At 37.8% G+C, this 24,254-nt stretch overlaps 1 protein-coding gene across 1 annotated transcript in view; it reads left to right on the top strand.

The window, feature by feature from the left end:
• Positions 1-24,254, top strand: part of LOC139147693 (neuronal acetylcholine receptor subunit alpha-7-like) — a 46,330-nt gene that overhangs the window by 10,253 nt on the left and 11,823 nt on the right. The window contains exons 2-6 of the mRNA XM_070718854.1: positions 14,264-14,357; positions 15,999-16,150; positions 20,745-20,789; positions 21,648-21,757; positions 23,521-23,944. Coding sequence (XP_070574955.1) covers positions 14,315-14,357; positions 15,999-16,150; positions 20,745-20,789; positions 21,648-21,757; positions 23,521-23,944 — 774 coding nt within the window. The 5' untranslated portion in view covers positions 14,264-14,314. The remainder of the gene's footprint in view (positions 1-14,263; positions 14,358-15,998; positions 16,151-20,744; positions 20,790-21,647; positions 21,758-23,520; positions 23,945-24,254) is intronic.

Genomic DNA, 24,254 nt, shown 5'->3' with positions numbered 1-24,254 from the left:
TTTAATAATGTTGTTGATGTTTTGTTATTATATGATTTAGAAAGGGCTGGTTTGGAAATTCATAATTGTTGCTCACTGATATTTACATTTTGTACATAGACTTAATGCAATATATACCGGCCGATGTCTCTATAGAGATATGGAGGTAGTTCTCGCCTCGATAATGAAATACTTCAAGTTTCGCTCAAACTTTCCCCCTCCCCCCAAAAAAGGCTCAACCATTCTCTTTCAAAATCAAGAATTCAAATCGGGAGTCATCGTGCAAAGTTTGGTACTAGAGAAACAACTTAAATATTTACTGATCTTTGAAATTCAAAATGGCTGCCATCCCTGTGCTATCTCTTTTGGAGAAAATAAGATTCCAAAAACTAGCTTGAAGCCTGTAAAAACTGTCATGTATACATGTAGTCCATAAACTTTAAAATGAGCCCCTACAAGTGGTAGGCCAAATGAATATTTCAAGTTTAAGAGTCAGAATATCTGTCTCCGAGTCACATTCTACCTTAAACACAATTGGAACTAATTTTGGATGATTTGATATTTAGGCCTATATTTTTCAAATTGCTCAAAAGTGTACGGTGCGCTATAGCTGAATGTTGCAATATTACAAATTTCTCATAAAAAGGAGTGTGCAATTTAAAAAGAAAAGCAGATGAGGTTACGTTTGCAGATTAAATTGGCGTTACTTCACCATCCAATTGTCCAACATTAATTCCAATCGTGTTCTTAATAGACGGTTGGTAAACCTAGATATAAATAGCCTCCCTTTCGAAATATTTAGGATACCTATCACGAACTTGTAATTTTTAAAGTCAACAGGATGGCCTGGTGACTCGATGTCTTTATTGTTGGAAACCTACGATGCCATATAGAACTAGGACTAGGACGTCGGTGTTCAAATGCTCTCTCTGATTCATAAATACGAAATTCCGCGGACTGGCTCAACCATCTCTCAATAGAGACGTCGGACGGTATAAATAACCAAAAATGTATGTTCAGAGTTAGAGGTCACGTGTGCGAATTAAGGTCACGAAATTGAGATCGGTTCACTGTGCTGAAGCTTGTACTATATTGCAACCGAACATATCAATGACAAAAATGTGCTGAGATCGAATATTAAGTTTATTCTTTGGTTCAAGTTTAGTGCATTATACTCAATAAGAGGAAGATGTACATGATAAATGTTTTTGGTTCGTTTCTAGTAAACCAAATCCATGACTGGTGTATATGTTCATGCAAATGTAGTCCTATAAATATGTCAAATAGGAGCGTCCTTTAAATTCTGCTGGTACGCAGCTCGGCCAGTTGTCACATGCAAATGTGTCCAATTAAAATGCCAAATCTCTCTAACGTTGTCTAATAGATTACTGCGCGATGGGTGTGCAGAGAGAGAGAGAGAGAGAGAGAGAGAGAGAGAGAGAGAGAGAGAGAGAGAGAGAGAGAGAGAGAGAGAGAGAGAGAGAGAGAGAGAGAGGGAGGAGAGAGAGAGAGGAGAGAGAGAGAGAGAGAGAGAGAGAGAGAGAGAGGAGAGGGGGGAGGGAGGGGGAGAGGGAGAGGAAGAGAGAGAGAGATCTAAATTGGCAAACAAAAAAGTACGCTAAAAACTAAATTTAACATAAGAACTTCGGGCGGATTCGAATTTGTGGCTCCTCAAAGGATGCTTGGTAGCTCGCTTACTCTTAAACCTTGTATGTAAAATTAAAGATAAAACTAGAATTATCGATTATAGGTAATTAACGTTAAATATATAGTTGATCGTCCTTATTTAACTTCGTCGCATTTTCTTGCCGACTTGAGATCTTCTGATGGTTTGAAATCTTCGAGAGGCTTGAAACAGATTTAAAGTCGATAAAGCACCCCGGTCAAGTATATATTTCAACACTCTCTACATTCAATATTGTGTGGTTACTGATTAATAGTATATAAAGTGTTAGAAAGTGTACCATGTAAAAAAAGATCAAAATTACGGGTAGAGGGTTATATATTGTGCCATTACACCGTAAGCACATTTCTATGGAAAAGTGAACATATGTTATTGTCGTATTTACGTGGATATAGTATTAGCGAGTTAAACATTTTAAAATTCAAACAAAGCCATTGTCTGGAAACAATGAAATGCCCGTCTGCTATAAAGGGAAACTTTGGGCGAGGGTTACCATTTAATAACTGTGCGCAGGGGATCAATTCGTGCGCAAAGCTGTCAAGACAAAATCAATTTTTTAGTCTCAAAGTGGACATAATCAGCAAGGTTTGTCTTATGGTTGTGTATATCCCAATAAGTTGCGTGAATGGTTGCTTTGTTTTCGGAAAATGTTGAAAATTACAGCCTTTCCGTGTTTGTATTCGGTCAAAAGTGTGGGTTGTGGTGACCTTAGCGATACTTAATGTTTTCACTATTCCAAGCCATGCGAACGAGAATACGGAGAGACTGCCTGTTTACAATTTCCAGCAACGGGAACGATCATGTTAAGAGGCATGGTCCATCTCGGGAGCGAGTGTTTCATTTTAGAAGAGGTTTGGCGTGTTCAACACATTAACACACTCCGTAAAGACAGAGAAGTTACCAGTATTCATCGCCACGTCATTTTCGGTTGGACTGGGCTCTGCTAAAAGTGTTAATGAACCTGTAAATAAAGCTGTCAATGTAAATTTGCAGCTTTATAAAGAGCTCGTTACTTGCTCGAACCGTCAGACAGTAGGTAGAACGTGGATGCAATGTTTCCAAATTTAGTTCGAACCTAAACGTTTGTACTTACTATTATAAGTCTCCGTTCCCCGTTAAGGTGGTTGGAAAGGCTAGAGCGTCAGTTATAAATTTCAACACAACTATTAAAATATAAAAGTAGTCAACATTCTCTGTGGAATAAAAAAAACTAGACATTTGGGCACAAAGGCATTGCAGAGTTATAGCCTGTTAAAACTTCTGAAAAACTGACCAAATAAGAAGAAGTTGGGGAGTCCTTAGTGTATTAACTATGGTAGAGGTCCCCTAGCTTTTAATAAAATGTTTGAAAAGGGAAAGTCATTATTTGCTGTTTTTCAGGAAAGTTTGACAAGGCGGTGCTGGCATTCAGAGTGAGTGACTGCTATTGTAAATGCATTTTTAGATTCTTTGAGTGTCAAAGAGGTGTCAAAAGTGAGATTAACCAAAAAAACTGCTCTATGGCTTCAAAAGAGGGGTGCAAATATGGCTTGTTTTCAACATTTTTGACAGAATAACAGTTTTCCTAGATAATTGTATACCAATTTAATCCAACTTTAAAATGAGATATGGACATGGAATTTTTACAGCCTATTGACAAGGTTACAGATAAGATTTGTACGGCACAATTTTCCTGTATTTGAAGTACTTTTTGAATAATCACATTTTGAAATTTGAAAGAATTTGTAATAATTTTTTGATATATAAACCCATGTAAAATCATAAAAACAAATTTTATTTACACATCCTGCCGTACAAATCTAGCAATAAATAGTGTCAACATATTTATAACTAATTTGGTAATATTAATACTATCCAATTATTATTAAATTCAAATATGTAAAAAAAATATGAAAAATTAAATTTGAATATTTACTGGTGTCATATTTCAAAATCATGGCTGCAAATATACAATTTTTATATTGTTTGGAGAAAATATTAACTAAGGGAGTTATCCTGAAAATTTGAACTAAATATCTTGATTCTAACACTTGAAACTTGACATTAACTCTGAGAAAAGAATTGGTGCAAAAATAGCCTTTCCAACTATCGCAACTATCGATCGCTCCTTCGTCTATACAAAAAAAGTATATCTTGCATTTACGCCCGCACAACTATTGCGACCACGCCTGGGTATAGGTGATAAATTTGATGTATAATGTATGTATATTTACCGCTACGTATACTCTTTCGGTTGTGTAAAGTGCACTTTTCCTGTTCCTTTCTTTTATTGAGTATTGTTGTATTGTCAGGGGGAATACTTCAAAGTTAAAATACATATTAAGCGTATTACAAACTCAACAAGCGACCTAACGGCCGATATAGCTCCGCTGTGTTTATGTAGAGAATAACTATTTGTAACACCTGTTGACGAAGAAGGTGGAAATCTTTGATAGCTCATTTCGGTGGCCAGAAAAAAGTGGCTAAAATAGCTGCAAAAATACAAAATTGAAGATTTTATCAAAATTTGAGTATATCACATTGGATCATACCTAAGAACATGTCAACCAAAGCTATCTGACAAGAAGTTTTTTGAGAATGAAATTTTCTGACCAAAAATGGCAAAAATTGCCCCTAAAAATAAAAATTGCAGATTTCACCATAATTTCAATATTAAAATATTCCCTTGGAACCTGTATATACCAAATATCAAATCTATCGACCTGCAATTTGTCGAGAAACAGATTTTTTGACCAAAAATGGAAAAAATTGCCCCCAAAATACAAAATTGCAGACTTCATCATTATGTCACTAATATCATTAAGATCAACTGTAGGAACCTGTATACCAAATTTAAAAGCTATCAGACCAGTACTTTTTTAGAAACACATTTTTTGGCCAAAAATGGCAAAACTTGCCCCAAAAATACAAAATTGTACATTTTCATAATAATTTCAATAAATATCATTTAGTTCATCTATAAGCACCTGTGTACCACATTTCAAAGTTATCGGATGAGTAGTTTTGGAAATATACATTTTTTGACCCTAAATGGCAAAAATTGCCCGAAAAATACAAAGTTACAGATTTCATCAGAAACTCAATATATATTACTTAGTTCATCTGTAGAAATCAGTATACCAAATTTCAAAGCTATCAAAGCAGTACTTTTTGCGTATCACATTTTTTGACAAAAAATGGCAAAAATTGCCTTTAAAATGCAAATTTGCATATTTCTGCACAATTTGAACAAATTTGCTATAGATCATCCCAGGAACCTATGTAAAAAATATCAAAGCTATCTGATGGAGAAGACTTTTACAGATTTTTTCACCAAAAACGACAAAGATTACCTTAAAAATACAAATATGCAAATTTCACCACGATTTGAATAAATCTAATTGAAGTCACTCTAAATAAACTGCATATCAAATTTAAAAGTAATTGGACGAGCGGTTTCAGAGCAGAAGATTTTTTACCAAAAACAGCAAAAAATGCCCCAAAAATAGTAAATTTCATCACGATTTGAACAAACTTAAGTGAGGTCACCCCAAGTGAACTGCATATAAAATTTCAAAGCAATCGGACTTGCGGTTTCAGAGGAGAAGGCAAATGTTGACGGACGACGGACGGCGACGGAGGACGGACGACGACGGACGACAACGGAAAATCAACCTATTTAATAAGCTCCGCGTCGCTGACAGCGGAGCTAAAAAGGGGACTGGAAGAGTTGTTTTAGTGATAGATATCATTGTTTCTCAACGAACTGTCTTTATTACTTTGCACAGCTTGACAATTAAGCTAGTACGAATTATCTATTTCACTGTATTATTGACATTCAAGTCCTTGAATGGCCTGGCACCTCCTCATTTGACCGATGTTTTTCACCGAATTTCATCTAATACTCGATGTAATGCCGGTCAGGGTAATTTGTAAGTTCAAAGGTTCAAAACTGCCACGGGTCAAAGGTCTTTCTGTTCTTCGAATGTTGGAATACAGTTCCCAATCCATCAGTATAACAGCTTAAACTTTACTTCTTTTCACGTCCCTGACTGATCTTTAACTACATGTAAATGTATCCCTATAAATAAGTCGGCCTGTAGCATCCTTAAAATTCTCCTGGTATTTTGCCATGTGATCAAAACAGCGAAACAAAAATAGGCCGTCATTATATGATTTAGCTCTAGATCAGCCAGTTGTCACGCAACCAGATATGTCAAGTATGACGAGAATGACAGGTGAAAATGACAAATCTCTCCCATTGTCTTATTGAAGTGACACTACGTGTAGTTCGATTAATATCTTACAAAAGATGCGACGTGATGATGGCTGAGCGGGATATGAGAGAGAGAGAGAGAGAGAGAGAGAGAGAGAGAGAGAGAGAGAGAGAGAGAGACAGAGAGAGAGAGAGAAGAGAGAGAGAGAGAAGGGAGAGAGAGAGAGAGAGAGAGAGAGAGAGAGAGAGAGAGAGAGAGAGAGAGAGAGAGAGAGAGACAGACAGACAGACAGACAGACAGACAGACAGACAGACAGACAGGGACAGATCACTAACTTGTCCACCAACACTAGTACTGAGAAAAACCACTACAGGCTGAAATATAACATATGAATTGTCGAGTGAATTCGAAGTTTTTGTTACTCAAGGGGTACTTGGCAGCTTGCTTACTCTTGAACCATTTACACAGACTAAAAAACTAGAACTAAATTTATCGGTTGTAGATAATTAAAGTAAAGTTAATCGTCCTGATTTAACCACCTTTCATTCTCTTCATGGCTTGAGATCTTCTGATGGTTTGTAATCTTTGAGAGGCGTAGAACGAAAAACATCCCGGTCAATTATATTTGAAAACTTTCTGTATTCAACATTGTTCAATATCTTGCGGTTACTCTTGTATAAAGCGTTCGATAGCGTACCGTGTAAAAATGCTCAAAATAACGGCTCGGGGATTATTTTTGTGTCCTTGCACCGTATGCACACGTCAAACACTGGGTATATGTTATTATCGGATTTACGTGGATATAGTATTGATGAAGTACATTTTGCATTGTGGCCGCCCCCACTATTGCGATCACACATTAGATGACAAGTTACATACATACATACATACATACATACATACATACATACATACATACATACATACATACATACATACATACATACATACATACACACACACACACACATACACACATACACACATACATACATACATACATACATACATACATACATACATACATACATACATACATACATACATACATACATACATACATACATACATACATACATACATACATGTTTGGGACGTACCATTCTATTTAAGAAATATGGAACGTATGAAACTCATGTAACAGATACTATTACTTAATGATATATATATATATATATATATATATATATATATATATATATATATATATATATATATATATATATATATATATATATATATATATATATAGTTTGTAGTAGTAGTAGTATTTATTCAATAAGTACTACAGGCCACCGGCCCTATGTACAAGCTTACAAATCAATACATAGCAAACACTTAGAGAGTCAAAGGTATATCCATGAACTGATACTGCCAAACAGATTTTCAGTCATAAAAAAGGCAAAACCAATACAATCATAAATCTTGTAAAAACAATGCTCTTTTTTCAAAAGCATAGAACAAGTATCTCGCACAATTCCTTATAACTACTGGGTCTATAGCGTTCATAATTCTTATGAATTTATATTGTGATAGTGGCTGATCTGTGAAAAAACTTGGAATATATTGATTTCTGAGTTCTACATAAAGAGGACAAACGAAAAGGAAATGAAACTCATCTTCAATACTATCCATACACACCGGACATTTTCTGTCCATTCTTTGAATTCCCAAGTGTCTTCCCTTTTCAATCATAAGAGAATGAGCAGAAATTCTAAATTTAAGTAATGCTGAACGAAATACAGGTTTCATGTCAATGGTGAGGTATGTTTCTAAGACCAAATCAGTTTTAAACAATTGGTAGCTAGACAATCTGTCCAGTGAAACTACCTTTTCACACCAATTTTGAAAATCAATGTCCAAGCATCGTTGGCGAAAAATACAAATAAATCTATTTTCATCTCCAACCCCCTGATTATACCATGTATCAGCAAATCCATATGTAAATAAAACTCTTTTAAGATTTTTTACCCAACATTCCTTGTTTGACTCCGCCATAGTACACTGGAGGTGATAACACTGCAAAACATACCGATCAGCATTCATTTTCAAAATTCTCAGCCAATATTTTATCATCCTCACTAGACGTATAGCCCTTAGAGTTGGGCGACCTAGCTCCCCTCTCACAGCTACGTGAATATACGATGAATGTGAAGAAAGTAAGAATTTACAGAACTTGATATGGACATTTTCAACAACTTTGGCTTCATGATAGCCCCATATTTCACATCCGTAATGTAAAATCGGTACAATCTTTGTATCAAATATTTCAAAGCACAGAGGAATTGGCACTTGGCCAAATTTTCTCAAATTAATCATCAAAGCATGGAGGGCCTTTGATGCTTGGTCTGCTAATTGTTCAATAGCCCTTGACCATAGGCCTCTTGAAGACAATTTCAATCCTAAATAAACATAATACGACACGATCTCAACCGTCTGCTGACCATAGAACCATTTTTCATAGCTCCTTAGCACTCCACCATTTCTAAAGACAACAACTTTAGTTTTACTTAAATTAACCTTCAATTTGTTCTTGTCACAGTAAGTTTTTAATTTGGTAAGCAGACGTTGTAGTCCTATTGCATTGTATGACATTAGTACGAGGTCGTCAGCAAATAGAAGGTAAAAAAGTTTAATCATTCCGACTGAACATCCGACATCGTCACCTAAAATATGATCAACCCTTAGCTCTTCGTGCAAGTCATTTATGAAAAAGGAAAAAAGAAAAGGAGACAAAATACATCCCTGTCTGACACCTACAGGGCAATTGAAAAAGTCAGTCAGACCAGATGGTGTTAAAACACAAGATTTGACTTCTTGATACATGGAATACAAAATGCGATACATGTTACCCTTTATACCTGCATTACCAAGTTTAAAGAACATGGCTGTTCTATTGACCCTATCAAAGGCTTTTTCGAAATCTACGAATGCGCAGTAAAAGCGACCCCTTTTAGTAGTTAAATATTTTTGGATGAGCGTGTGAATAATAAAAATATTATCAGTAGTACAGTAACCAGCTCTAAAGCCAGCTTGCTCCTCCCTTCTATATTCACAAATATTGTCCCATTTACATAACCTGATATATAAAATTCTGGAAAAAATTTTACTTGCTATCGGGAGCAAAGATATACCACGATAGTTACTTGCCAACTGTCTCGATCCCTTTTTATGAATTGGAAAGATAATACTCTCCCGCCAGGCCGTCGGAAATTTACCCGAACTAAAAATAGCATTAAATAAAACACAGAGTAAGTTGCTTAATTCATTGCAGCAATATTTGTAAAAATCAGGCGGAATACCGTCTTGACCAGGGGACTTTCCTGCTTTAAGTTTTCTAATACTATTTTCCACCTCCTCCACAGTAATTGGTGAATTCAACATGTCGTCATATTGGTCATGAACAGACGATGGAAACTGACCTTGAGCAAATTCTGTAACAGTTGTATCGAAATACTCCCACGTGTCTGAATAGTCTGAATTTTCACAAGTGGCATTTCTACTTGGATTGAACAATGACTCGAAAAAATCATACCAATCATGTGAGCTGATTAAAGACGGAATAGAAGGCCTAGACTCCCTGACATAGCCCCAGAATTTTTTACTGTCTTTGTCATAAGCTGCTTTAATGAACTCTGTGATTCTTGCATTACGATGTATATTCTTTTTCACTATAATCATCTCTTTATAATCATGCTTCTGGGTCTTGTAGCGCTCAAGAAGATCTAACGACCTAGTATGGCGAAAACGTCTAAGTAAAATGTGCAATTTGTCCCGTGTGCGTCTACATTCTTCATCAAACCAAACATTTCCAGTGAACTTAGTGCATTTTTTGTTAAATCTTGTTGATCGATTACTTGGCAATAAACTATAAAAAAGTTCATTGATTTTACCAATCGCCCCGTCTACATGCGTGTTATCTATATCACTCATAATATTATGGATTCTAGGTCCAAAAACCCCCGTACTCAAATTCTCCTTGAATTTGTTACACATTTCCTCATTAACTCTGTATTTACAATATTGTGACATACAGTTGTACTGATTAACATCATCAGTACCTAACTGAGCTTCTACATCATAATTTAATGAAAATTCCACTGGCATGTGATCTGAATCAACTCTACAACCAATTTCGAGGTCAGAGATCGAACCAATCATATTATGCGAAACAAGAACATAATCAACAACACTCGCACCCTTTGCAGTTATACATGTAAAATGCCCCTCTTTATCAGAAGTTGTGCGACCATTTACAATACGCAAGGAGACTGATTTACACAAATTCAGCAAAAGATTTCCATATTCGTTTACTTCTTTGTCACAGTTATGACGTGTACCCACATCTGTGTCCACACTGTAATATTCACCAACAGGTATGTGATTACCCGTGTCATCGTTAATGTAGTCATTTAGTTCAGCAGTTCGAGCGTTGAAGTCGCCAATTAACATAAAATTACCATTACAAAATCTTTGCGACAGATTGACTATGTCACTTTCGATCTCGGCGAACATGTCACCACTAGAATAATGCGATCCAACAGGTGGTATGTACACAGCTCCGATCAATAAATTGTTCTGATTTGGAAACTCAAAGTTCAGCCACAAAACGAAGTCTTTAGTGCATTCTAGTCTCCGAACAAACTTAGCAAAAATTGTTTTAATGAATACTGCGATACCACCTGATTGTCTCCCCTTCCTTCTAATTTGTTGTCCACTAACGAAAAAGGCGCAATAGCCATCCAAATGAATATTACACAATTCAGAGACAAATGTTTCAACCAATACTATAACATCAAAAGTCTTTATAAATTCTATAAAATCTCCATCGTTCCATTTACTCAATAACCCTCTAACATTCCAGGTTATGCAGCCTAATTTTTTACATGTGAAATTTGATGTATTTGAAAAATCAGACAAGTCTCTTCTATTTGCAAACTTTGAGCCTTGGCCCAGTCCCTATCTGTTGAGTTTTAATAATTTATCATTTTCTAGATCGTACGTGTAGACTTCACCATCAATTATTAATTTGTCATATGACAGTGTACACTTCTTGTCCTTTTTCCTGGCGTCGTCGAGATATGGTTTTAATTTTTTACGGATAGCGCGTACCTTGTCCGTATAATTCTCTGCTACTCCGACTTGTGAATTATCGCCTGTATTTCTTTTCTTTCGTCTTGCGGTCATGAGCACCTTTTCCCGCTGTTTGAATCGCGAAAATTTGACGATTATTGGACGCGGTGATGATTTAGTGTTGAGTCTATGCGCTCTCTCGATATCAATGTCATCTTCAATCTTTAATTCTTCTTTAATGTAATCTTTAACTTTCTGTTCTGACTCGTCCCATGTCTCGCGACTTTCCTTCTCTGCAAACCCGTAGAAAACTAAATTTTCCCTTCTTGATTGCGATTCCATGTACTCCGCTTTCTCATCTACTCTCTTTAGACGTTTACACAAGTCTTCATTTTCTCTTTTTAAACGCTCGTTATCTTCCTTTAACTCACGAATATCGAGACTTAAATCCTGAATTTTAACACTGGATTCGTGAAATTGCTGTGTCATGGAGTTTCTCAGACCTTCCACGCAATTATTCAGCTGTAAAAACTTTCCAGTCATTTCTTGTCGAAGTGCCGTCAACTGCTCTAAAATTTCCCTGAATTCAACATTCGAACTTGCACCTACCGGGCTCTCGGGGACCTCAACACCGACTTCACTCAACTTGGTTTGTCTTGTAACAGGTCGAGGTGCAGCAGTATTACTTTTGTTTGGGCCTGGGTTAGATTCAATATCGCCAGCACACAGTAGTAGCATGAAGAAGACCACCTTCAATGACAATGACACATACCATCTCTTCATTGTTATGCAAGGCGTGCTCACCGTCTTTTTCGAGTGCGGCATGAAGCAACCAATTTTTGCTCTCCACTGGTCCAAGGAAATGCCCATATTTTCAAAACTTCGTAGAAACTCTATACAGATGTTGCTAAACTTGCTGCAATAGCGTAGTGTGAGAAAACTTACTTAAAAGTTGACAGAATACATGCTGTTCTGCAGGACCAACTGAACAGTCAGTCCTTTCAGTTTGGTGCCCTTTGACCTCTTCACTTATATATATATATATATATATAATGTATTGCAGGTGTGAATTGTTTCTTATTATAACGAGAAGTGGTATCATAATGTCTATGCCTGATTTAATCCCTTTGTATAGCTTACACTACTATATAACCCTGGAGGAAACGATTGACAGGTCGCCTTTCTCGTTAACAGACTCTTCAATGAATTAAAATGAACAACGGGATATCTGATCAAAAGCCAAAGAAATTCTTGCCTCATAAATTGAAAAGCGTCCCTCGGCAAACTGAGATAGGAAAGATTTGTTTGTGATGCTGACGAGATTTGAAGAATGTTTAAAACACACTGATAAAATTCGACCTTGTTTTACTCATTAGGAAAGACAGTTTTACAAACGATGCATGACCTAATAGACAATTATTTCTGTATGCGATATAGAGTTGGAACTATCTTTATGAATACATAAATAAATTATTCATTATCGTTCGTATTTTCAACTGCGAGGTCTTTTATCGTGCTGACGAGGAGAGCGTTATTAATTCATGCCTCAAAACGGTCTCCAAAGGCGGTGTTGGTGATTATTTAGCGTTATGGCATGATATGCATGAGCGTGAGTGTAAATTGCTCACTTGCTGTGCAAGGTCATATTACGCCTGGTTACTGGCAGAAAAAATTACGCCCCTTAAAAACAACACAAAAACAAAAAAAAAATCATCAAAACTGCAGAACGTGGTAAAAACATGGTATAAACAATCTCGGTGACGTACAAACACACACTCTATGTTCTGGATTGATTATCGCAGAGTCAAGCACGAACATGCAAATCAGAATCAATCGGTTTACTCCCCAAGGGTTTACTCACAGACAAATAGAGGACTGTCTCTCTATTTGTCTCAGGTTTACTCTGCTGGTATTCGACATGTGTTCGCGATGAGATATCTATACATTGTACATAGAGTCATAGATACATAGCTAGATACATAGTTAGCTACATACATACATACATACATACATACATACATACATACATACATACATACATACATACATACATACATACATACATATTAATCTGTGTATGGAAGGCCACTGTCCTTTAGGGCGTTGCTCAACAAGGGTAAACAAATACAAACATCATGTGAATTGCGTGAACGTAATGGAAAAAGTACGGGGGACAGCACGGCAGTGTAATGTTATACATCGGGGACAAATTATAACTCATGAAGAATGTGCAAGTATTTGTTATTAATCTCTTCAGCGAAGTCTTCAAAGATGAAAATTGAATGTTTTCAGGAGTAAGCTCGTCAGGTTTTTATCGTTGTAAAAGTTGTTTAAACGGCGGCCTGGGATTTGACGAAAGATTGGCCGTATCATATCAGTTCCATCGTCAATGATTGGTTTTTTTATCTGAATTGACATCACATTTCATTTCGCTGCTGAATTGGAAAGTTAATTATATCTTGATAAAATATTCATATTCAATAAACCGCGGCTGGCGCGGCTGACTCACATATTTGCTGGTGGGACAAAACATGAGAGCGAAATACCTCTGAGGGGATAACGGCAGAAAAGAGTTCGGCAGCTTTCAAACCATGTTGGATCATATCTGACTGCATGCATGAAATACAAATTTACGTTCAAGTGTAACCGAGTAAACGCTAGGTACCTTTGACGGTCATCATTGCCGACGCTGTGACGGGCTGAACTGTGAGTAACTGCGCTATTTTTGAACTGTTTGCCGTTTCATTTTTGTTCTGTTGTGTTCTCATCGCGGTTTCGGTCACGGTCCCGCGTTCTACGATGTATTTAGCCTACCGGAACACATTGCCGTGACGCAAATAGCTTGCCAGGAACAGAACAGTTCAAACATAGCCTGCCTTCGAAATTTCCAACAATGACCTGAAAAAAATGTCACGGGCGTCCCATGTATGGCCATGACTGTAGAGCTCCGCTTTACAGCTTCGCCCATACTCATGGCCATGACGGCGCGTATGCTTCATAACTTCGCTCGTACACAGTTCTGGAGGCTGTGAACATTCACTGTCGGAGAAAGACCGTTGCAGTGTGATAGGTACCCGGCATCACACTTCGCCCACCACAACACCCATCAGCAGTCACATGACACAGGCGGTTATACGGGACACGGACCATAATACTGCCCACACATACAAGACACTTGTGGACGCTGAAAAACCTGATATATTTACATGTATTCGGCGTCGATGAATATTTTACAAGTGCATTGAACGAGTGATTAGTAGCACCATTATTCACTTTCTTCATTACGTCCTGGCACACAATTTCACCTATATCGTCTTTAATCTCTGCGTAGGTTGACGTCGAGAGCACTCGTACGCTCAAAGAGAACAAGTTAGCGACGGAGATGGCGAACTGCTTTCTATTCTTCACGATATGTCTACTGTCAGGTGAGTTTTTTACATAGTGTCATCGTATAAGCAGGATGTTCTGTTCTTACTAGAAGGAATTGTCATAATGCCGTGTTTTTAGCCGCCTTTCCGTAATTTCCTAGGCTCCTCATGTTAGACATTGATTAGATATGCATAGGTGAATATGTGTGTCATATTTATGTTAAATTGATGTTCACAATCCATGGTAATATTATGTTGTACGTGTTAAGGCGGTATCTTCATCCATGCCATCTAATACGTGAGTACAAGCATATGCTGTGTGGTGTTACTCTTGACGAAACATTCGGGTTGTCAACTGAGTTATACTAAGTTATTCTTTCGTGCAAAATGCCCCTAGGCTTTTCGTCATGAGAGGAGACGTCTATCTAAGTATGATGCGAAGGTATCGGATGCAAAACTCACATATGACCGACATGCAGGGATCGAAAAGTTCTGATCAGGAACTGTGGCAGCAGTTATGATCGGAAGATTTCGTAGCAACTCGGCTGAGATATATATGCCCACGAGTTCGAATTTCTGAACCTCGTTAAGGAGGTACCTGTTTGGAGAAATACAAAGGGTGTGTGGCCGCACGTCAAAACCTATACGTCATTTAGACATCAATTCTCGTTATTTTAAAGGCCCCATTTTAGATCACTAATGATGTATGACCCTAGTTAAAAAATCCATGGCGTCGAAATTTGCAAAGCATTATTGGTGAAAACTAAGCATTTGCGCATCCGGGGCCCAAGCAAAACCTACAGCAAATCAGATGTCGCTGGCCAAGCCATAATTTGCCAAAAAAAAGCATTTGTGGAAAACTTAAATTTTTGGTGAAGGAACGTAATGCTTATCTTCAAATAACCTTAGGTTGATGAAACCATACCCCCCCTTAAGACCTCGGTTACTGTGAAATTTATGTGTCCAATTTAGACCACATCACCGATAAATTTACCCTAAAGGGTTATATGTAGTATGTATGTATAATGTAAGGGAAGTAACCCAACTTCCGTTCTATACATGTATCTTGGCAATGCAGGTTGCCTCTTTTCAGTATTCGGTTACTTGGGTCGATTTGTCCTTGACTTTAACGCAAAGTGTTGTTTTTTTCATACAAAGTAAGGCCATACCTGCCTTACCGAATTATGCTGTCCTTTGAAAGTAGAAGTAGAATAAGCTATAGGATAATATAGTTTTCATTTTCATAGAAGGGGAATACACTGAAAACTGTAGTCACTCCACAAGCGTTAGAATGAATTCACAAGCAGCAGTCTAGAATGGCATTGTAAGACTTGGAGCTTCCGAAAAACTGTCCCCGAGGTTCGATATTTTCGTGTAACTATACTTGTGACAATTAATATTGTGAATGAATTGAACGGGTAGGCAGATACGCAGTAATTGAATTACATTTTGCGTACATGATGTGTGTCAAGATTGAAGCCAGTGCACGACTATGAATATTTTCTCCGTGTGATCGAACCTGACTGTCAAGACTGCAAAATAAATTTGATGCTACACTGTAGCATGCCGGTGACTGTCGTACAATGTTTTATTAATACTTAACCATGTTCTGGGCAATAGTAGTCACGCTTTAGCAGATAAAATGACTGTGAGTAATGAGATTAATCGTAAAACCGTTACTTTCCTTGTATCGTTCAGCCTCAGGTCTCGGAGCCGGTGCCAAGATAGAAGGGGAGCTTTTCGATTATTTGTTCAATAGCAGTTACAAGAGAGAAGTCCGCCCTGTGGAGAATGTTGCTGACGTCATCACGGTGTCGTTTGAATATTTTCTGATGAGAATAGTGGATGTTGTAAGTCCCTAATCGTCCCTTTTTTCGTGGTTTGGTTGGGTGTTCTGAGTGTGAATGCGTGACGTTGACAGGGTGAGACCGATAGCGTGAATGTTATGCGCTAAATCTCGATTCAGCATCACTAGTAATTCAGGTAATTTCTTGACCTGATTGTCCTCGTGCAGGTGGGCGAGGAAAGGCCTTCTGCGCGGGCAAAAATTCTTATCTATTTGCCGGGAAATGTTTATTCTTTCGCTCAGGGGACATCCATGACAACATGATATCAGACCAGGGGATGGGCAACGGATAAGATTCGGAGGTTTGCGGAGGTTCGTCGAGAGGGAGGGTAAAATCATATGGTGGGGAGGGGGTGCAGTAGGGAGCTTTTTTGTTGGGGAGCAAGGAGTACTGGCGGTGAGCTGTTGTGACGGGGAGGGGCCAACTCGAAGGGTAGTAGCTAGCAAGTTTCACTTTCCCGATAAAGCTAAAATTTGTTCAAAATATCTTAGAACAGTACCTCTACAATGTTAAACACCTCTGGTGACAATTTATCGAAATGGCTTCATTGACTGCCCTTTCAATATTCATTGTTGGAGACAACACGCAATCGCTATGCATTTATTTATGCATATACATATTTCGATGACTTCGGAAAATACTGTTACAGCGTTCTTTTGTTTGTTTAGCGCCGCTAATAATGTAAACGATGCAACATTTTTTCCGACAATGACGTCATATGGTATCACGACATTATTTGTCAGGTGAGTTCGGCTTCGTAGGCGCTGTCCTGCTTTGCCCATAGACAGTCCCCACTCTACTGTCTATGCTTTGCCTGTGAATTTGACAAATGGGTGTGTGATTTTGTTTGGGAAAAACTAGTACATAGTGTGCGTGAAAAGATTTATGGGCGACACTGACTTTTCAGCTTTTTGATGCACCTTGTATTAAATGCACAATATGATTATTTATATCGGCCGACGACTATTCTCCTCTTATGGTGCAGGTGTCGCCAGCGTTGATATTTTAAGGTTTTTAAGTTTTAAATTATCACTTTGTGACAGCTGTGTCTCTACACGATGGACTTGGTTGAAGTCTGAAACAGATACAAACAACTTTCTTTTGTGCGTTCTATTTTCATTTTAAGGTAGAGAGCGCCCAGGGTACAGATATTCGGATATTCATTTTTTTAGAATTCTTTTCTAGACTACCACCCGTGGGGCTTCATTTGGAAGCTCTTGGAGTTATCTTCGTTTTTGTGAAAATACAATTTTTTTTAATTTTTTCCCACAGATAGTTATTTTGAAAAGTCAAATTTCGGTAGATGTTAAGCTATTTGCTTCTCTAGTACCAAAGTTTGCACGATGACCCCTGTGTGATATTCTTGATTTCGAGAGAGAACGGTTTAAAGTTTCCATACGGAAAGCTTGAGCAAAAGCTTAAAGGGCCAGTAGGCCTAATGCTAACTTTTGATGCTTTTTTCATTATTTTTGTTTTGTATATTAATTGCAACTTCGTATTCTTCTCCCAAAAGAATGTTCAAACGCCCACTATTTAGCTTGCCATCTTAGCATTCATATGTGTAAAACGATTGCCATTGTTTACATCTGAATTCTAGCCCGGACCAGAAGTCACTTTTCAACAATAACAAAGCAGTTTACACACATACACTGCAGGCTAGGTTGACAAGCTGAACACTATGTATATCAACGTGCTTTGGGAAGTAGAACAAGGAATTATGGTTCAAATTCAAAACAAAAATGGTGAAAAAATTATCAAAAGTTAGCATCACTGGCCCTTTAAGTCTTTCAATTTCGAGGCACGTACTGAAGCTGAAGTGAAGACATTACAGCAGACTTTCGCCCTTGAATTCTGGCAACACTAACTGGATAGCGTTTAGCCCATTGCGCATTCTCTACTGCGATTGTGCAACATAAGTAAGCCCGTTCGGGCTATGGAGGTAAAAACTGAATATTTTTTCAGGTGAAAGCTTTGGATGAAGTGGTATGAAGGGGTAGCACTTTTAAGTATTTATTGTTCTTTAGCAGAAAAGGTTTTGCTTCTTGGTTAATTATTTTATTTCGTATAGCTATTTTGTCAAATATTGAGGAAGATTTTTTTCAAAATTTTTTGTCGGTTAAATTTCCTGCTTAAAGGGTAATAACGTTGCAGTCAATTTTTACTATTTAGCCGAGTGTTTTCGCCGGGTGTGTTCTGCACGACAGCTTGTTGTGTCCGTCCCATTCTCCTAGACTCTTATCACAGAGTTTAATGACATTATATGAAGCAGCTTTGGGACTCAGCCTTTTCCTATCTACGACAACCGAACATTAACATGCTTTTCAGTGAAGATGTTTCCAACTCACTGCCGTCTAAAAGTCTCGGTTTTCGATGCTTGCTTCAGCCATAGAGTTGCATTTAATCAGAAAGACTGAGGCTAAAGAGCTACAAGTTAGTCTGCACTTAGAAAATACCACTCGAGAACGTCAATCTGGAATTTAAGTCTGGTCTGAAATTTGAAATGTTATTTACTCAATGCGTGCATCAAATTGGCCAAAATATTAAATCTTAATTCTTGCTGTTGTTAGTTTAGGGTGAAAAGCTGAAAAGTTCGCGCTTTTTGTGTGTTTATTTGCATATATATATATATATATATATATATATATATATATATATATATATATATGTGTGTGTGTGTGTGTGTGTGTGTGTGTGTGTGTGTGTGTGTTCGTTTCTGGTCTCGTTCGAATCATGTCGTTCCGTGCGGTGCCTTGAGATGAGTTTTTTCCTAGAGTTATGGAAAGATAAAAGAAGTGCTCTCTGAAGAATCGCTTTTCACTTATTAGGAGTTTGTTTCCCTTTTCGAAAACGCAGAAGGATCAGCAACAAATATTTCCGCATTGCAATTTTCCAGGTACTATATCAGTGACTTTGTTCGTTCTTTTCCGTGATGTAATTATTATATCCATCCCAATACAATCGTTGATGAAAATTCTTTTCGCGTTTGACTTGAACTGAGCGGAAATTTACTGGTTAGTAAAAAAACTTCACATTCGTTATGCGACTTGTTCTCTTCCAGTATTTCTAAGAAAATCCAAGACACAAACAATGTTTTTCCTCTTGTCGCGAGAGTAGCGGTTGCTTTTGATCATACTTATATAGTTACCGTGGATACGATGAGGGAAACACAGTCAGGAAATAAAGCTTGTGAACTTGTGTGTAATTATTTGAATTGGTAGCTGGAGCTATGGGGTCGATTCATGCACCAAAGTTCCCACAAAACCTACATTTTTAAGTTCAAGAATAAATAAGTAAAGACAGCGTAAGTTTGGTCTATCGAGCCCGATATGGTCTAGATCATAAAAAATGCGGAGTTTAATCTGTAAAAATATTGTTAAAAGTCTGACTTGTGACTGATATTCGCTGACTCTGAATTGTGAATTCAAAATGTCATCACCAAGCTTCACAAACACAAAAATTGAAGGAGGTTAATGTTAGACAAGGGAAAACGTAGATTTTATTAGCATGCGAGACACCATACTCGCAAAACTGGAGATCCTGCTGGGAATTGGGATATAGGTAAATCATTTTTCTTTATCATGCCACTTACGTCAAGTTAGTTCACGAACCAACACCCGACTGTCTCTCCACTAAGCTCTATCCTTGTACGCCTGGAAAATCCCGTTAGATTTTTTAAATGATGACTTGGTATCGTCCTCCCTATAACATTTAGTTATATGCCACGCTTGCAAAATACTAAAACGCTTAATATACGCGAACGAAAATTTGTGTAACTTAGGTTCAGACCCTGTTATCGGTCTACGGCCTACGTTATGGAAATTTTATCTTGTATGTATAGAAGTCGATTTATATTGTTGCCAAGTGTTCAACTGTTCATCCCATATTTTTGTAAAAAATCCCTTCTTATTGTCATCAGCATCATCGCCTACATGTTTACAAAGTAAGCGCCCGCTATATAGCTGCACTCGAATGTGATGTAACGGTAGCAGTCGGGTATATAATATTGATAAGCTATAGAACGCGAAACCATGAAGGAACGGCTAATTACACCGTCGGCAAATATCAGAGTGTGGATCTGAGATATGGGAGATTGAACTGACATTTTACAGTGAAGTGTTCAAACATAAGAATTATTGACGTAAGACATAAGACAGTCAAATCGATGATAAAACAGTGTCATTAAAATGGTTCAGAAAAAAAAATTGCCCACGTGCGCAGACCGTGCATGTGTACTTTTGCATGAAAAAATTGACAGCAAATGATATATTAGTCTGTTTTTTTTTAGTTTTCGTCAGATATACCTACTTACAGGGCATAATAAAAAGTAAGATTTTTATGAGGGCTACGCCGCTGACGACATGAGAATTTTACGATATTAATTTTTGTACAGTGGTTATTTACTTTCTATAAATAGTGAGAAAAACAAACAAGCATGACCTCGACGATATGTAAATATCATTTTATTGACAGTACGTGTATTCGTATCAATTTTGTATACAGACTCATAAACATTGTTCTTTCGAGATTAAGTATGTGTGCTTGGCCTGGTGTTCTAGTGAAATGATTTTAAAACCATTTTTTTCTGGTTTCTTCCCAGGATGAAAAGCGACAAATCCTGAAAACTGTGGCCGGTCTTAAAATGGTACAAACTGCAGTTTTACTATTTGCTTCCGTTGCCTTATCAATTTTCATCTTTTCGAAAGTGACGCCAGGGTGCAATTTAACAACAAAATCATGAGTTATCACTGGGAAGCAGACAAAAATATCGCACTATTCTGAAAACAGATGTAAAATTGTCTAGAATGACAGGATCCTTCGATTTAAAGGTATACAGTCACCTGTAATCTAAATATGCCCATATATGGTCAAAGGGGCGTTCCTTGGTATTCAAAATGCTCGTGTGAGGGCGCTGTTTTTAAAAAGCAGCCACCTGTTTGATTTTGTCTTTCCATGGTAACTGTGGCAAAATTGGAACAGGTAACAGTATACCTTTAATGCGTTGCTTTGAATTTTAGTTATTACCATTTTTGTTGTCGTTGTGTTTTTATATCTCCGTGATTTGCACGCCTGCATGTTGGTACACAAAGACTTATCAAAAGCAAGGCCTTTAAAGGTATATTGTCACCTATTCCAATTTTGCTACAGTTACCATGGAAAGAGAAAATCTAACCAATCACAGATTTTAAGCGGGTGGCCGCTTTTTAAAAAACAGCGCCCTCACATGGGTATTTTGAATACCAAGGAACGCCCCTTTGACCACATTTGAGCATACTTAGATTACAGGTGACTGTATACCTTTAATATGGTATTAAGTCAAGTAACCATCGCATCGAATATATATCATTGTGATGAACTTGAGGATTGAGAATAAATTATGTATCCACGTATTGAATCACTGTATCTGTGCAATAGTTCGTTTGGTGTTTTGGTCAAGATCAACATAAGAATATTCAAGGGAGATGTTTTTGTCGTCTTTTTATGCCTGCCACGTGTCGTGAAGAATTGGACAGACGCTGGGCTGAAGTGGGATCCAGACGAATTCGGCGGCATTGACACCATCTGGGTCATGTCAAATGAAGTATGGCTCCCTGATGTTACTCTGTGGAACAAGTGAGTCGATCTATTATGTTGTGAGCAAGACTGTTGTAGGGTACCTATAAAACACTCTCTACGGAAACGGCCTTTTCGCCCTGTCCGTCTCTTTCGCTATTCCGCTCCTCTTTCTGTCCACATGTCTCTCTGTGTTATTTTTATTTGATGTGGTTTATCTAGCACTTTAAAAACCATACAATACAAACAAATACAAAAAAAACCCATGAAAGTGTTGGGATAACACGAAAAAGTTAAAAACATTTCCATTGTGGTCCAACTATGTGTCTCTGTGTGTCTGTCTGTCATCTCTCTCTCGCTCTTTCTGTCTCTGTCTCTGTCTCTCTGTCTGTCTGTCTGTCTCTGTCTCTGGTGTATTATGTAATTTATAGATGGTATTAAGGGTTACCGTTTTATTATCATAAATTTGATCCGATAAGGAATGTTTCAACATTCTGCACAACAAGTAATAACTCATAATTGTATACCTACTACTGACAAGGTTTGGTGTATACGGCTCAAGCTCTGCCTGTACGTCACAAGTGAGCGCCAAAATGTTCTTCTGTATCAGATCACCTCTAGCCATGTTACTGAACTTGACCTTATTCATTATTACGTATTAGTATTATTACATGTTAGTGTGTCCTGGTCCGAAAACAGTGTTGACATTATAAGTGTCCGTTAATTGCATTCGTAAATTTCAAGGAGACAACACCGTTGATGCCTGACTTTTTCATATGGTCATACAAAATTGTGTGAACATTCATTAACGTAGTAAACAGCTACACACTGGTACTGCTCTCGTGTGTGTGTCTGTGTGTGTGTGTGTGTGTGTGTGTGTGCATGAGTGTGTTATTTTTTTTGCGGGGGGGGGTAATTGTATATGCCAAAGATAGCAGTAACTACACAAGAAATGTAAAAACAAATATTTGCATTGAAATACATCGCATGGGAATACTCAGTTAACCTTGATTTCTTTGCACGCAGTTCGCATTGCTCTGAAGCTCCTTAGATGAGCAACTCGAGATCTGCCATGTTCTTCCAGACTTGTGTATATTTCTCAAATGCTCCTATGTGAATTACTTTCAGATGTATGACAAAACAAGTGCTATATTGACTTGACAGTAGAGATGAACGATGGTATATGACAAAATCATTACATTGTAATTAGTACCCACCCATTCAGGGTCAACACATCTTTGCGATTTCTTTTGCATGGAGAAACACATCGAACTCGGCATCTTACATTGAAATAAAGCACGGAGACACTGCTTTTCACCTCGCTTTTCAATCTGAACGTTTGTGTCTTTCGTGAAAGTTTCACGAAAACGACAACACAAGAATGGCAGTTTCTTGCTTTAACATTTCTACGTGTAGGTCGATGAAATTGGCAAATACGCTGCACGACCTGTAGGCAAAGTCCACTATTCTAAACACAAAATACATGTATCCCTATATCAAACCTCCTGTAAACTTGACCGCTTTTCATACCGGCTGATTTGGAACATCTTTCCATGTGTAGGCACCGTTAGGAGAATGGGGATATGTTTGCCAAATTTCACGATTTTTGTTCTGGTGATAGACCCAGGTAAATACAACATAAAATGGAATTTACCTGCCGTATTTTTACATGAAACATGCATGTCTTCCTGTGTCACTTATCTTTCTGAAGTAGCTACAAATTTGTCATGCCAGACAGACCTTAGTCATGTCAGGAAAATTGCGTCCTTAGGCTCTAGATAAAACGCCGTCATGATGCCATTTTCAATTCTCGCTTATTTCAGCGCCGAGTCTGACGCCGCCAACCTCATGAGCGGAGGTACAGTGGCAGTGTCGTCATCAGGAATGGTTACCTACGACGCAAAGATGATACTGGAGAGCTTCTGCTTCATCGAGTTCTTTCTCTTCCCGTTCGACGAGCAAATCTGCAACTTCACGTTCAGTCCATGGCGCACCAGTAATCGGTACCTCGTCCTGAGCGCCACTAATGCGACGATTTCGGAAGACATACCCACCGGTGGGGAATGGAACGTCACTGAGATCGACACCATTGCTATAGTCAACGCGTACAACTTCTCTCAGATCCACCTCACCATCATCATGGAACGGGCGCCGCTGTTCTACATATTTAACTTGATAATACCATGCATCATTATATTTGCTCTGACGCTTTTGGGATTCAGCCTCCCTTGTGATTCCGGCGAAAAGGTCAGTGGAGGAGTACTTAAGGTCCAAATTTCGTGCATTACTGAGCTTTCAAGCGTTTTTTCACTCTGACCAATTTCACCCAGTACAAAATAGGCGAGGAATTTACAATTTGTAGACGGATATCATACGAGAAGACAATTAATTCCTCTTAAAAATACATTCATTTTTCTCCTTCATGGCTGTAAATCTCATTTGCGGGATTATTTCTATCTGTTGAATCATCATCATCATCATCATCATCATCATCATCATCATCGTCATCGTCGTCTTCGTCATCATTATCGTAGTCACCACCGCTATTATATCGATA

This window comes from Ptychodera flava, chromosome 13 (assembly GCF_041260155.1).
Source record: "Ptychodera flava strain L36383 chromosome 13, AS_Pfla_20210202, whole genome shotgun sequence".
NCBI classification, from domain to species: domain Eukaryota; kingdom Metazoa; phylum Hemichordata; class Enteropneusta; family Ptychoderidae; genus Ptychodera; species Ptychodera flava.
The sequence above is the reverse complement of the archived record's forward strand: the minus strand, read 5'-3'. Positions and strand labels throughout refer to the sequence as shown.